Source organism: Syzygium oleosum, unplaced genomic scaffold, assembly GCF_021117445.2.
Source record: "Syzygium oleosum isolate NSW1041296 unplaced genomic scaffold, Sole_v2.1 Sole_v2.23, whole genome shotgun sequence".
In the NCBI taxonomy this organism is placed as follows: domain Eukaryota; kingdom Viridiplantae; phylum Streptophyta; class Magnoliopsida; order Myrtales; family Myrtaceae; genus Syzygium; species Syzygium oleosum.
In genome coordinates, this window is record NW_026607507.1 from 4,511,266 (window position 1) to 4,526,815 (window position 15,550).

Genomic DNA, 15,550 nt, shown 5'->3' on the forward strand with positions numbered 1-15,550 from the left:
ATCTTGTGATTGCCAATTAGGATATCTTGAGATATCAATTTGATTGTCCTGCATAAACTTGCCAAAAATAACACTTATTGAATCTAACGAGTAATTTTGAGTCTGATGACAAAGTCCTTTCATCAACTAAGTCTAATGACTCAGCATTTACCTGCATCAAATAACTTAAGTGTAATTCTAGTCAGTAAAAGATTATTTTGTCATTCTTCATGTGACATTCTGAAATCTGACCCACTTGGGATTTATGAAATGGATGGTTTTATGAACGTACTTGTAGTTAGATCTCGCTCGGAACTGATCATTCCTGGGATACTAACCGTTAGGGAAAAGCTAATTAGGGATTTAAATTCGCGCGACCAAAGAATTCGATCGTGAACCGACTTTCGATCATGAAAATTGTCGAGGTGACATTTTAAGCCAATGAAGGCCGATCCAAGGATAGCTAGGGATCAGTTCGCCATTGTCATACGAGTGGATCGTGGGTGATTCCGCTAGACCGCGAAATGATCTCGAACCTATACCAAACGATCGTGCCTATCGGAACTAGAGATCGATCCTCGCGATTAAGTGACAACCGAGGTCGTCACGACTCGAGTAAATTAGTACGTGGCGTGATTCAGTATCGGCCATGGGTCAAATGTGCGAATTTCCCCAAAAGCCACCCGTTAGTCTGAAATACGCGCAGGTTACGTTATTTAGAACTTAGTCATCAATTAGAGATCAAGTTGGGCATTGGAAATTTAGAAAGTCACGACAGATCATTTGGACAATGTTGTCATTTGCTCGGGTAGCCTCGGATTTGCCCGAATCCTTCAGGAAAATTGAATTTTGGTGAGAAATGGAAAATGACCATTTTACCCCTGGAGGTTTGTGAAGGCCAAGTATATTTGGGGAAGGGCATTTTGGTCATTTCGCCCTAGCATTAGAAATAGAGATTTTTGGACAATATTGCCCTTGGACTTTTTGAGAAATCCCCAAATTGCCCTTGGATATTTTGGAAAAGATTCGATCCGGACCGTTGATCTCAAGATAAAATCGAATCTAGGCCGTTGATTTGGATTGTGAGAGAGGGGCATGATGGTCTTTTGGCACTTCAATTATTGGCCTTGGATTATTTAAGACAAATTTCTCTCTCTCTCCTCATTCTCTCTCACCCCTCCCAGCAACTCTCTCCCTCTCACTCTCCCCGGCCGAGACTCCCTCCCCCTCCCACCGTGACCATAGCCGTCCGCCGAGCCGCTCGCCGCCGCCTGGCCGCCGGCCTGCCGCCCCCTGTCCACTCTAGCCGAGCCAGTCTAGAGTTCGAGTAAGTCGCGCCCTAAACTCTATTTAGGATGTCGGGTATCGATAGACGCGATTAGGGGTGGAATCGGACTTAATTAGATTCGGTTTTGGCTAAATTAGTGGCGATTTAGGGGTTAATTTGGTAGACCGGTTTGAGGACTGATATTGGTTGAATTGAGGTTGAAAGGGTGAGGTTTCGGGATTGAATTGAGGCTGAGTAAAGTGCTGGACATTGTGGATTGAATTGACGAGCATTTGGCTCGATTTAGGGGCATATGGTGTCGGTTTGACGTGTTAAGAAGTGGTTGGAATTGTGGTGTTTGATATGGCTTGAAATGAGCATGAAATGCTGAAATTGTACTTATAATGTGGCTGTGATTGTGGGCCCGTTAGTGGCCTTGAATGTTTGTTGAAATGTGTGTTGATTGATTTAAATGTGGGCCGTTGTGTGCACGCACAGGCTGAATTGAATGGTTTGTGAATTGGCCGTGTTTGAGTGCTTATTAAGCATGAGAAACGTGTATGGTTTGGTGCGTGCACGGGCCAAGTGTGATTAGCTAGTACGTTGGCATGTCGGTGTCGAGCAAGTGAATGAGTGAGGAATTGTGTGATGATGTTGTATGTGTGGTGACAAAAATCCCTGAGGCGGTACCATTACGCGGGGAATTGATCCGTCCTTAGGCGGTACGACTACGTGGGACGATGCCCGGTATTACCGGAGGACGGCCAACCTGAGGCGGTACCATTATGCGGGTTGTGTCGTAGGTGATGGGTGTTGAGCCTGAGGCGGTACTATTACACGGGCAAGATATACGACCTGAGGCAGTATCATAACGTGGGCCCCGAAGTGTTGTTATATGAGTTGGTCGCAGTGAACCTGAGGCGGTACTATTATGCAGGTCACTGGCGAATTGAGTGGAAAGGATGAGTTGGTTGCAGTGAACCTGAAGCGGTACTATTACGCGGGTTACTGGCGAATTGAGTGGAAAGGATGAATTGGTCGCAGTGAACCTGAGGCGGTATCATTACGCGGGTCATTGGCGAGTCGAAGGAAATTCGTGTGTGAAATTTATTGAGAATGTGCATGTGATTGGCAATTGTGTTATTATGGCTAACGTGCAGGTTGCACGACGAAAAGCCCAGGTGAGTATGAATTGTGCGCTTGCTATGTGATGGCTGAGTGTGGTTGTATTTGTGATTGTCTGGAGGTACATGATAGCCTATGTGGGGTTTAGGGTGTGTGCTTATTGAGATGTAATCTCATGGTTGTTTCAACCAACAATTTCAGAACCCCGGCCTGAGTAATGAATCTTCCTCCGTCACCGCCTGAGCGTTTTGGAGTACCGATGCACACCGACCATAACGTTGTAGAATATCCTATAGATGACAACATGACTTGGATTAAGCACACGACAGTAGTCTGGGTAGACGTAGGGTTACCCCTTTGGCAGGCCCATACATATACCGTCTTGTTTTTCAGGGATGGGCTGGACGAGTTTGGTCCCGTCCGAGGCTTCGATGTTCCATTTGACGGAGTAGGGGACTGGGATCCGTCAGCCATACCCCCTCCTGATGGCGAGATGACTAGCTTGGACACTAGTCTCACCCAATCTGGACACCAGTCTGCGCCTGCAGCACCTGCACCTCCCGTGGCTGAGCCTGATTCAGAGCCAGAGGAGTCACAGGCGGGGTACAACCCTATGGATATGGATCTTGAGGTAATACCAGAGGAGGAAGAAGAAGAAGATGACCCTGAAGAAGAACCCGAAGAGGCCCCAGAAATAGAACCTGATGAGGAGCCCGAAGAAGAACCAGAGAACGCACTGGGGTATGTGCCAGAGTACGATCCCGAGTTTGTGCCAGATGACGAGTCAGATGAGGAGCCAGTTGAGGAGGAGCGGGTCGAGGTTCCAGCGGAGTCGGGTGACATAAACAACCCGATTGAGATCGAGGCCGAACCGGAGTCCTCAGAGGAGCAGACAATTCAGGGGGATTTAGACTCGAATGCCGAGGAGTCGGATTCAGAGTGGACGCCGCCTCGAGGGCGTAGGGGCTAGCGTAGGGGCTAAGTGTAGGCTTTTGAAGGGTACCATTTTTGGAGATAGGGTATACCCAGACTGCTGATCCTTTTGATGTCGGTGGTTTATAGTTTAATAGTTCGGTGTGCATGTATATATTGTGGCTTTGTAAATAGTGGGTATTATATAAGTTGAATCGATAATGGAGGTGTTTAATCTCCCCTTTTACCCCAGTTGTTATTGTCCGGGTATTTGTGGCTTTCGCTGATGGATACAAATCTCTGATAAGTCTAATTGGGTCAGCGATACCCTGGGACGTCGCATTATTCGACCAGAGAAGTGTGTCGAGTGCTTGATGGGGTTCGGGGCGTGACACTTCAAAACTAATTAGAGATTTTTCTCAACAATAACTTACTTAGCTAACCCATTTATGACTCATTTAAAACACATTTAAGACCAATTAAGTTGTTAACTAACACATTTATAACCTACTTAAACTTGTTTTCATAACATAAAACCAACCCATTTATGACCCACATCATTAAATATTAGTTAAAATGTGGGTTCTCAACCATTTTGCCATCTCTATTCCCATTATAATCTTTTACTGTTTTATCTATTCCCGTACACTTGTAACTTTCCTTTCAAGATTACTGTCACCTGTTGTCCTTATATTTTGTCCAAAAATAAAAAACTTCCTCTACTTTTTTTTTAAAGCATTTATCTATTATTTAGAAAGTATCACCGTTAATCCGTATGTTATACTTTTTTTCTTGCAAGTCAAGACATGGATGCCAAAGCACATGTGTCGTGCTATATTTTGCTCACATAATTGCGTGTAGACAACATAAACATTAAAAAAAAAAATAGTTGAGAGATAGCTCCATTACGGCCACCATAATCACGAGCTCCAACTCTAAGCTAGCGGCGGCCATGGCCATTAAGCTCAAGCTCGCAGATGGCCATGACCCTAAGGTCTATTCGAGCCGCAAAGCTTGAGCCATGGCCACTTGATCTTCGAGCTTGCGGCATTGCCACATGAGCTTCGAGCTTGCAGCAGCCATGTTCACTTGAGTTTTGAGCCACGAAGCTCACAGCCATAGCCACTCAATTAGAAGTCCTGAGTGGGTACGAATGATAGTTTTTGTATTGTTATGGGCATTAGATTTTGTGGGTTTTTTTATATGGTAATATTTGAAAAAAGTCTTCATTTGAAAAAAGAAAAAAAAATCCACGTTAGCAAAAAAAAAATGAAAAATCCACGTTTTTTTAGGTTGATAAAAAGAAAATTTCCATTTTAAAATATAGGTTAATGTCACACTACAAATTCCATCGCCGGACCGACAAAGGGACGACCGATGGCACTTTCTAAAAGTGCAAAGAACGTTTTTGAATTAGAAAAAATTAAAGGAATGATTCTGATTTTTGAGCAAAAGTAGAGAGACCAACTGTTATTAAATCCGCAATTTACATCACAGTGATGAAAAGCTTGATTTGCAGTAGCACAACCAAATAATGATAGAAGCCGGTTAGACTTTCTTATTGGAGAAGCCGACTAGACTTTTTTGATTGCTGAAGCAAGTTAGACTTCACAGGGGCACCTCTCGCACCTGAGAAGGATTAACGATCAGATGGTATTGAGAAAATTACTGCGGTAGGAAAAGTGAAACGACTCGTCAAATCGAAAGGGTTTAATGGACTGTAATATAGGAAAAGGAAAGAAAAGGTGGTAATGGGAAAGGGACAACAAATGACAGAAAGCCTGGAAAAAAGTGAGGGGATTATGGTACTGCAAATGCCCAACTGGATTAGCCTTGATATGAATAGATTATGAACTAAGAATCAAATCTAAGCCTTCAAAAACAGGCTCCTTTAAGATACATTGAAGTGGACTTGGACTTGTATTTAGTCCACGCTGCAATGGAAAATACTGTTTGGATCAACCTGAATGAAATGAGAACCCAATCAATTTCCCACCAGAACAAACAGTGGAGAATTTTAACAAGTAACGTTGAGATACTGAATTTGGTTTGCAATACTTTTGAGCAATGTCACAAATATTAGTGGGTAATTAATAAACAAATTAATGCGGGCACCCAACAGAAGTCTCATCCATCACTTTACAAATCAGTTTTGCTAAAAGGTTCGAGTATTCTATAGCATTACTCATATTCGAAACATAGAGCGAGGAGGCGATCCACAAAAATTTGACTTTAGAAGAGATGTAAATGCCATGGAAACAACAGGGTGGGCATTAACATCCTACAGCTCCAACAAAAGGATCTGCTGGTAATACATACATTGGCTGGATTCTTTCTTGACTACAGAAAAAGCCAATCCCCAAATGCTGAGATTCTTTCTTGACTACAGAAAAAGCAGAAGAGAATATGCACTACCTAACTGAAGCACTACTTGTCCAGAGCATTTATCTTATATTCCTCAAGACTCGGACTTTGTTGAAGATGAACTATTTTGTTTCTGCAAGGAAGCAGTTGAGGTATGACTCTTCGTCTGGGAACTCTGGTTAGACGATGATGACTCAGTGAAGAAAACTACATGCTCCTGATTATCAAGAAACAGTTGAAGGGCTCTCGGTATCTGGGGCACGTTCACATCCAACACCCCCTCGAGTATTTGAACAACCTGCCCCATTGATGGCCTGCGAGTTTCCTCATCTTGGACACACCAACAAGCGACTCTGCAAATCCTCAATAGCTCTTCAGGATCAGCGTTTGTCTCCAAGTTTGGGTCCAAAAGATCAAGCAGGTCGCCTCCTTCGGTTATCTTACTAGCAGCCCATGTTGGGAAGAACTTGATGGCCCCATTTTCTGATTGCTCCGAGTTCCTCCTTCCTGACACAAATTCAAAGAGCATCATTCCATAGCTATAAACATCAGCTTTTGCTGTTATGGCCACTCCGGAGATCCACTCCGGCGCAAGATACCCTCTTGTGCCTCTCATGGTCGTCAAGACCCTGCTGAAATCTCGGCCAACAAGCTTTGCCAGGCCAAAATCTGCCACTTTTGGACAGAATTCAGAATCTAGAAGGATGTTCTCTGGCTTGATGTCGCAATGTATGATGCAATCTCTACACTTCTCATGGAGATAAGCCAGACCTCGAGCCGTTCCCAAAGCAATTTGGTACCTCGTTTTCCAATCCAAGGTCCTCGAGTCCTTGGTATGAAAGAGATGATATTCTAAGGAACCATTTGGCATGAAATCATAGACCAACAGCCTTTTGTCACCTTCAGAGCAGAACCCACGAAGCCTGACAAGATTCACATGCTGGATGGTGCCGATTGTGCTTACTTCTGTTCGGAATTGCTTCTCTCCTTGGCTTATGCTTTCAAGCTTCTTGATCGCTATGTGACTTGAATCAGGCAATGTTCCTTTGAAAACTGAACCGAACCCGCCCCCACCCAACTTCTCTGAGAAATTCTTTGTTGCTACTTGCAAGTCCCGGTATGCAAAGGCTATCAGTGAACCCTCCACTGTCTTTGTTGTCACAGTTGCACTTCTCCTCCATCTCCAAACGCCAAACAAGACAATGGCTACTATCGCTACCGCAGCGCTAACAGACCCTGCAACTATCGCAGTTATGTTGCTCTTCCTGCTTGGATCCTCAACGTCTGAGGCAGCAAGCCGGAGATAGAAGCTTTTTGCAGTGGTATCACCTTGTGTGAGCTGTTGCGCATTGAAGAGATCCCCAATCCAAACTGAGCAGGCATTATCCTCGAAAGCATAAGCGGTGCAAGAGCAATTGTCCAAACAAGCAGCTTGGCATTCCTTATCGCTCCCAATATCTAAAGATTGGGGATTATCAGGCAATTTCATGTTAGACATTGGCCAGAAACGGTCTTTCTCCGCATTCAAAGCATTTGCCGCACAATTCAAGTCCGAATTCCTCTTGCAACCGCCAGACCAATCACTCAGATTCCAGTCCCTCAGAGAGCTTATGCTAAACCTCGGCAAGCAGCTGCAGAAATTGTCGGTAGTCTCGCTGCAAACACCGAAAGGCCCGCAAAGTCTATACACCTGGCATCGTTGCCGCGGCTGAGACCAGAACAAGTTCCACGACTGGGAAGAAGGCAACCAGGACACCTGCCAGATCTGCCCAGAAAGATCCATCACAAACCTTGTTATGGTGTTGAAGGTGGGGTACACTGAATAGGTGAAATAGCTCTCGTTCTCATTGTCCACATATTGGAAATAGTAAATATAGTTCGATCTCATTTCAGGGACCAAAGAGAAAGTTTTCGACTGATTGTCCCACGTCCCACTGGTCCAGTAATGCTCAGACCTATTCCACCATATGAAGTACTCACTGGATGGCTGGAGCTGGAGAGAGAACAAACCTGGCGAGGGGTCCTCGGCGTTCTTCCATGATGTCAAGAGCTGACTCGTGTTCGTGCGCTTGTCGATTCCGATTTTCGCACCGGGAAGCCACGTGTGGGTCGGGTGATCGAAGCTCTGCCACAGAGTCACGGAAGAATTCGGTCCGTCCTTGAGAGCGAAGTTGCCGTCGTCCCCAAGAACCGCCACCGTGGAGCTCGACCCAGATGAAGAAGTACTCAGATTCGTGGACCAAGCGGGGACTCGGGAGTCGTTGACCATAACAAGATTGACACCTGAGATCTTCAGTTCAGTGGAGTACCTGTCGGTGATGGGGTTGTCTCTGTTGGCGACCCAGACGACGGTTTGCACGCTGACTTTGCTGTACCAGATGCCTATGTAGGAGTAGGTGGAGTTACCCGGTGTGAAGAAGCCGAGCGTGAAGTTGCCGCCGGAGGAGACTAAGGTTTGGTTGCCGGAGATGGACCGGTTAGCGGAGATGGTGTCGGTGTCGGAGCCAAGACAGAGCTGGGTGGGGCAGAGAGATAAGAAGCAGAGCAAGAAGCTTGGGAGTGTGAACAGCCATGGACTGCTGCCGCTTTTCCTATCCATGGCCGCGCAAGTTCCTCCTGGGACAGGCTATCAGATATTTGTACTCGAAGCAGCAAACACATCCGAGAATTGAAGGCTTCTGCTTGAGTTGTGTCCACAGAAAGAGAGAGAGGGAGGGAGGGAGAGATGAAGAACGGGTCAAAGATCAAGAAACACAATCAGGGTCAGAGGGATGGCTAAGCAGAGGTAAGCCCAATCCAAGAAAAGAAGCAAATAGGAAGCTGATCACGACAAGTCAAGAAAATGTAGGGGAGCCTCTTCGGTTCTCACCACCTCTTCACCGCAAGAAAAGTCAAGAAAGGGCGCTGAAGCTCGGCGGCAACTCGGATCCTCGGAATGTGAAAGGAGATTTTCGAGAGATTCGGGGGCAAATCCTCTGATGTCCGCGGCCACCTTTGGCCGGGTCAAACCCCATATCATACCACGCTGCACGACAAACGTAGCTAGAAAACGTGTGAAGACAAACGACAGAAGAAACTATTGTTTACGTCGGCCCCTCCTCCTTCGAGTCGTCGACGGATGATCTAGCCACATGAACCACCCCCCATTTATTCGTACTTTTCCTATGCCGCCTATACCCAAGAAAATATTGTGCACCCCTTCAAGTGCGGTGCTTTTCTTTCCTTGTGTCCAAAGAACAAAGATAGTGGACGAAATCAAACAGATAATCATGCCCACTTCTCGCGTGCTCTGTACTGAATTTCACAGTTTGCTGCGGGCCCCGATTCGGGTCGTCGAATCCGGTGAACCGGACCCGCATTCGAGCCGTTCAATCTTGTTGCCGTGATCAAGGGGAAACGGTCCGAGGCAGATCAACGCCCAACTTTCAACGCCTTGCTCTTTTTTTTGGAGGGCATAATCAAAATCAATACGTGTATGGATTCGAAGCGAGAAAATATCCAATGATTTGTAAGTGCCACGTCAACGGCTGACGTGGCATGCATATTTTACTTTCATCCACTGATAAATGGACACATGGCACGTGGAATTTCTTTTCTTTCTTCCTTCTTCAGCACTCCTTCTTCAACCTCCGCTCCGCTGGGCTTGGCTATCTCCACCGCCAATCCGCCGCCACGACCATCATTGAGCCACCGCCCCACCGTGACCGCCACTGTGCGCGGCAAAGTTGTTGAGCTTGTCGCCGGCAACCATGGACGAGCCAAGACTCGAGCTGAAAGCTATTAAGCAGCAGACCAGATCTAGCTGTTGAGCGACGGTCGATCACCGCGTCCAGGCCAACCTCCGCGTCCACCCTCTCCGTTGTCTCGGCGGCTAAGTCTTGGCCGCGAGCGCTCGTCCACAGATATGGAGATGCAGGGTAGCGGTCGGCCGTGGACGGTCTCTCGTCCACAGATCTAAGCGACGACCTCCGCGGCCAAATCTGGCGTTCTTTCAAAAAATCTCGCAGACATGGACGGTGGCTCGAGTCATTTGACCCTACTGACGGGATGAAGTTATGGGAATGAAGTTCTGTGAACTGCGTGGGGTTTTGTCGATTTGCGTTTCAAGATGCCTACTGCTCCATATTTGGAGTTCGTTCGTGGACGAACAGAGGAAGACGGAACGCTCGTCCATGGCCGACCTCCGCGCGATTTATGGACGAGCCACCGTCCATGGCCACCCCTCCAGCGCATCTTCAGATCTGTGACGAGAAGTCACGCCGCCGTTGCTAGTGGATGAGCGGCCTTCCATCCCGGCCGCCGCCGTCCATGGAAACCCAGATGAAAGGAGGAGTGCGTTGTTGAAGAAGGAAGGGAGGAAAAAAAAAAGAAATTCCGCGTCATTTTTTTAATACACATCAGCAACCACGTGTCCATTTGTTAGTGGATGAGAGTAAAATATGCACGCCACGTCAGCCGTTGACGTGGCGCTTGGAGTCCACTTAATATCTTGCTGTTGAAAGAAAGGGTCAGCTCACGCGGGTCGCCCTCTGGTTCATTTTTCCTCTGTTTTTTTCTGTCTTCTCTGGCAAGAGGTAGACCCGTCGTTTTCCGCCCACGCACGACGGAGACGCTTTCGGCTGGTGCGGAGCAAGTGGGCTTCATTAATGCCGCTAATCGTGTAATTACTACGACTCGCACCTGTCTTCTGTTTTGGAAAATGAAAACTCCTGTCTTCTGTCTCTATGCTTTCAAGTCTTTTTTTTAATCGTCTAATTAAAGTTCCGTTATGTTAAACAAATCCCTCCGATATCAAATCAAACCAAATTCACCTAAAGTGACACCGCTAATATATGATGTGGATAAAATTTAATCAAAATCTGCGCACCAATATGGATGTCGCTGTGAGAAGATCTAGCCAATACGAACAATATCAGAGTATGGTGCGAGCAAAATTTCTGATTGCGATGATTGACGTAACCAGTTTGATTTGCTAAAAATTAGGGAAGGAGAGACACGAGGGTGTGATTGCGCAATTTATAAACTCCATGACCCCATTAAAAGAACATATGTTGAACTTCCACATTCTCAAAATTTGCACCGTGAACAGAGATATTGAAAGAACCGGTTGGGTCCCAAAACAGGCAGGCTTAGTTAAGGTGCCAGATTAGCTATCTCCGTGACTACAATGATCGAAAAGCCGTCACGACACTGTGTCATGATCATGTGGGCTTTGCTTTGCTAAGGTCTACCCGATGAATTTTTTTACTCAGGTCAACCAAAACTCAAGATCGAGCACGACTAGAAACATAGGCAGACTGGCCATTGGCAAAACAAGGTAGATACTTTTGACCAGTTTTAGTCAAACAGAGAAGGAAGAAAAACCAAGTGTCCGGTCACTAAGATGTTGGAGAGTTGGACCAACAACATTGACTATGACGCTGCTCCATTTGCCTTAACATGACCAATTCCTTCTATTACCTTCAACTCCCCTAGGTAAACCCTATAGAAACTGCTTTCACGCGATAACTCAAAGGCTTCAAACCTGGCTTACAAAATCGCTAATGACGACCCTGTTCTCACTGGCTAATTGCAGTTCATGAAACAATTGATAGAGAACAAACTGCTGTAGTGATTTAAAGTGCACTTCTCTTTTTCTATATCTCCGGTTTTTGTACATTGAATGAGCCTTCAAAATCTAGAAAATTTTGATGGACCACATAAAGATGAACATCTAGAAGCATTTGAGAGCATAAAATATTCCTAGCCACATTTTCATCTTTGAAAGCTTTACTAGAGTTAAAAGACTCTGAAAAAAGCCTCAAGAACCAAGCAGAAGGTACCTCTCTTCTTAGCATGTGAGAAATGAAAGATGCAAAGACAGAGAACTGCATAGCAACCCAAGTGGCAGTCAGTTGCTACTGGGATGCGGCTTCCAAATGAGGGATTCGGACAAGGTGAATGATCTCTTCCATGAATGTGGATGAACATTTAAGGGTCGCAATATTTACGCCATTTGATCAGCAATGCTGAGCCATTTCGATCTTAATGGCACTGAGAATGATCCAAGCTGGAAGGATCGCTTTTGACTACAACTTAGATATGGATATATAACTTCACAAGTGAATTTTCAAGTCCAACTTGCTGAAGCAGGAACCAATAAATAAGCATGCTCATAGAAAGTGCTGCAAGATCAATCAGCAGAGATATCTTCCATAATTTTTGCACCACGCCGTCTTCGTCTCGATGCACTCGCTCTACTCATATAAACACCAGAAACTCCAACAGTACCACATTTTCGTCCTTTTCTCGTAGAATCTATCAAATCATTGACTTCAACTGAGGCTTCTGCCCGAACAACCCTTACATGTTCCTTCCCACTTTCTTTGCCTTTATGCTGTACTCTCTGGAATGTTTGGTACACTCCGTCGCAGTGGCCAAAATAGTACGAGGGATCAATGTAGCAGGATGATGATGAAACAATGCCCCTCATGTTAATAGGTTGGACAAGTTGTACAAATTCATGAAGCTCCATAAAACAAGAGTGATCGGAATATGGAACGGTATAAATTTCTGGATGCAACCTTTCTTCCATGGAAGCAACCTCATGTGCTTTGTTATTGTAGTATGACCTTGCTAAGGAATCAAAGAAATTCTCATTTCTATCGAGTGGCTTTAAGGCCCACGGAAGACCAGAAGGCATGATTCCTATGGTCGGATGCATCTTATTTAATCCCTTTAAAGTATCCAAGGTAAAGCTATAGCGAGGAACAGCTCGGACTCTGGTGAGAGAAGTTTTAGTTGTGAATATTTCATCAAAACCAAGCATATGCATCGTTTGCAACCGTTCTGGCCACACCCAAATCTTGAAGGAAAAAAGTCAAAATACCAGAGTAAGCAAAGCATGTCAAAGAATGATGCAGCAATTTTCTTCCTTGTATAACAGTAAATTAATATGCCTGATATCTGTTATAACAATTCGATCGAAGATAAGTCATATATGTTTTCTCTATTATGACAATTAACTATTCAACAAAAGAGGAATGAATAAATGTTCCTAGAATATCAGGCCAGACATGTTAAGAAATATGCTTTTTGTGTTTTTCTCTGCAACACGGTCTCAAGTTTGATTAGATACTGAAACTAAAATTATAGGTAGCAGATGAAGCAAGTTAATGCCATATTGTACCCGATAGGCATTCAAAATGCGTAATGCACTGGTAAATCATCTTTTATGGACTCAATACTCAACCATGTGCAGATCACGTGAATCGGTTCACTTGATGCATTTTGAATCAATAAAGTGGAACGAATTTGATAGTCAGTATTATTTATTCAATCTAATGGGTCTCCAAAGTAAAATCAAGTTATTTTACATCGGTGTGCTTAAAAGAGAGCATCTTTGACATACCTTTATTTTGAGCACCCGGGCAATGTGAACCAGAAGATCTTCTTTGCCCAATGTGTCGATCCCAATGATGACATGGTGCTTAGGATGAGAAGCGATGATATCAACAACCTGCAACCAGGTTTTAACAAAGTCAAAGCTATGAGAAAACTATTCTAAAAGTATGAATAAATAATGTCACGACCTCTCAATACCATATCAGAGAACCTCACACACATGGGGTTCACAGGAAAAATACATCTTAGGCATTTCTTATGGAAATGAGCACTGAGGCGGAATTTCTTAAGACTGGAAATTATTCTGTGGATTAACACTTTGATGGAAGGACTTGAAACAGCAGATAGACACAAGCTGTTTAAAAAGCTCATGCACTTCAATGTCGTTTCTCTCCTAAACAAACAATCACCATCCACTAAGAACCCGAAAGGATCATATAACATGTGCAGAAGCTCAACTATAGCCGGTATCTGAATAAAGGGCGACAAACCATGACCGTTCTCTTAATAATCAGTTGATTTCTACACAAGAGATTCCAGAAATTGATACTTCAAAAAGCTTCACAAACTAAGGATGGGGCAGTGATGAAAACCATGTTAACCAAGCAACGACATGTACAGGCTGGAAAGAAATAGGGCAGCCACTCTTTGCAAGAAACAAGCGAAAGATACGGAAATCAGCACAAAGTACAAAGCCAGAGCACCTGCTGAGCAGCATCTCTACGAGAAGGAAAAGAATAGGAAGGATTGCAATAGGTATTATCCAGATACAGTGCGTTCACTCTGCTTCCATTAAGGGCCTTAACGAGCATGTCCCGCGACCTGTTTGCCTTCTCGCTCGTCGTCTCCCAGCGGAAATCTCCGGTATAAAGCAAGCTCCCAAAGTGGCCGCTAAACAAGTACATGACCGCACCTACCCGAAAACGAACCCATCAACCAAAACAGCCAAAAACCCTTCTTCAAAAGGCAATCCAGCAATCAACACAACAATTCAATCGCGGCCTGGACGACCCCATTCGGGAATTAAAGCAAGCAGGGGAGGAGCGAGGAGCTCGGCGCGGTTACCGGGGCAGTGGTGGGCGTCGAGGGGCATGACGCGGACGAGGGTGTCGGCGGCAGAGGAAGGGGAGAGGAGGGAGAGGGAGTGCCAGGCGCCGACGTCGAGGACGCGGAGGAGGGAGAGGTCGAAGCCGGGGAATTTGGAGGGGAGGAGCTTGGCGGAGAGGCGGGAGCAGAAGAGGGGGCCCCTGGACCAGGCCGAGGTGAGGCCCCGGGTGTGGTCGGCGTGGAGGTGGGTCAGGAAGTAGGCTTGGCTCCCTTCCGCCCACCGATCCACCGAGATCAGACCTCTCTCCATGGCATCACCCACGCCCAAGCAGCGAGAGAGAGAGAGAGAGAGAGAGAGTGGTTTTGGCGGGGAAATTTGGATTGAAAGGATGGTGCTTTTTGGGCTTTTTGTGTTTCAATGTGAACCCGCTTTGTAGTTAGGTTGGGCCTGACTGGTGCAGTCCTTTCTTTGTGATCGAATGTGTGTGCCTTAATTTATGAAAATCCGTTTTTAACCATGCTCTAATTTTGCCCGCTTTACTATCGATCGAAAAATAACCGAGACAAGAAAGGACCATTTCATTAACGAGTTGCCCCCTCACCGGCGTCTTCGGAAGTGAGTGAAAGATATCATGTTAGCACATCATGATTATTGATTAGACCTGTCAAATGGGTGGGTTGAGTCGGATTTGAGTCGAGTCCGGTCGAAAATGGTTTGACCCAAATAGACCAATTTAACCCGTTTTGGCCTATTTTTCATGCAATGCAAATCTAATGATCCATACCCTATCCATATTGCTAAAACAATTTCATATTTAACTCAATTTATGAAAACTAATATATAAACTGCAGTGTAAGCGAGCGCGAGATGAAGTGAGGGCAAGAGAGAATAAAGAGAGACTTATGGACGTGGGCTGAGTCTAAATAAGTTATGAATTCATTTATAACCCATTTAACACCCATATTATGTTTAAATCCATTTATGATCAATTTATTGAATATAAATAATCCATATAACAACTCAGCCTATTATATATGAATTAAGAAATTAGTCTATAACCTATTTTGATAGGTCTAATCGTGATCAATTACGAGTTCCCAAAAACCTTCGGACGGGACACGTGGTGAGCCAGTGGCATTTCACGCAGAATTAAATTCGGTTACAACTCATTTTGACCACTCCGCTGTCAAGACATCGTCGGGCATTGGAACCATTTGACGCGCTCTATCCCACGAGAGCCCGACAAATGGTGGTGCTTTCGTGAGGCATTGTTTTTCCGGTGGAAATGTTTCTGTCGTTCGTTCGTTCCATACATGTCCAAAACATCCAGAGGCCCACGGCTCGTTTTTCGTCGTCGCCTACGTCGTCTTGCATCTCCTTTCTGCTGCGTGGGGTCCAATCTCGGTGGAGGATGCACGCACGCATATCATGAAAATAATAAGACATTAAGCATGCTTTTGCGAGTGGAAATA

At 45.2% G+C, this 15,550-nt stretch overlaps 2 protein-coding genes and 1 long non-coding RNA gene across 5 annotated transcripts; 1 reads left to right on the forward strand and 2 right to left on the reverse strand.

Annotated features, from left to right (window-relative positions):
- Positions 1–4,738: 4,738 nt before the first annotated feature.
- Positions 4,739–8,565, reverse strand: LOC130134697 (G-type lectin S-receptor-like serine/threonine-protein kinase At2g19130). The gene is made up of 2 exons (XM_056302268.1): positions 5,699–8,565; positions 4,739–4,912 (listed from the first exon to the last, which is right to left on the reverse strand). The coding sequence occupies exon 1, from the start codon at positions 8,244–8,246 to the stop codon at positions 5,742–5,744; it is 2,505 nt and encodes an 834-aa protein (XP_056158243.1). The 5' UTR covers positions 8,247–8,565; the 3' UTR covers positions 4,739–4,912; positions 5,699–5,741.
- Positions 8,566–8,904: 339 nt separating this feature from the next.
- On the forward strand, positions 8,905–9,805 carry LOC130134698 (uncharacterized). Its single transcript, XR_008814230.1, has 2 exons — positions 8,905–9,120; positions 9,260–9,805. It is a non-coding gene; the product is annotated as an uncharacterized LOC130134698 (long non-coding RNA).
- A 1,649-nt stretch (positions 9,806–11,454) lies between these two features.
- On the reverse strand, positions 11,455–14,429 carry LOC130134512 (uncharacterized). 3 transcript variants are annotated; one of them, XM_056302314.1, is made up of 4 exons: positions 14,096–14,429; positions 13,735–13,943; positions 13,038–13,145; positions 11,455–12,032 (listed from the first exon to the last, which is right to left on the reverse strand). In XM_056302314.1, the coding sequence occupies exons 1-4, from the start codon at positions 14,385–14,387 to the stop codon at positions 11,820–11,822; spliced, it is 822 nt and encodes a 273-aa protein (XP_056158289.1). In that variant the 5' UTR covers positions 14,388–14,429; the 3' UTR covers positions 11,455–11,819. The 3 variants fall into 3 exon arrangements, with proteins under 3 accessions (XP_056158289.1, XP_056158288.1, XP_056158290.1); XM_056302313.1 differs by having other exon boundaries at positions 11,455–12,491; XM_056302315.1 differs by lacking the exon at positions 11,455–12,032 and adding an exon at positions 12,286–12,408.
- Between the last annotated feature and the right edge of the window lie 1,121 nt (positions 14,430–15,550).

What these genes read in the sequence shown, in the direction of transcription:
- LOC130134697 (XM_056302268.1), bottom strand. Translation starts at nt 8,246, where the DNA reads ATGGATAGGAAAAGCGGCAGCAGTCCATGGCTGTTCACACTCCCAAGC.
- LOC130134512 (XM_056302313.1), bottom strand. Translation starts at nt 14,387, where the DNA reads ATGGAGAGAGGTCTGATCTCGGTGGATCGGTGGGCGGAAGGGAGCCAA. An exon ending in CGACGCCCACCACTGCCCCG is followed by an intron (nt 13,944 to 14,095) that starts GTAACCGCGCCG and finishes GTTTTCGGGTAG; the next exon opens with GTGCGGTCATGTACTTGTTT. An exon ending in CCCGGGTGCTCAAAATAAAG is followed by an intron (nt 12,492 to 13,037) that starts GTATGTCAAAGA and finishes TTTTCCTTCAAG; the next exon opens with ATTTGGGTGTGGCCAGAACG.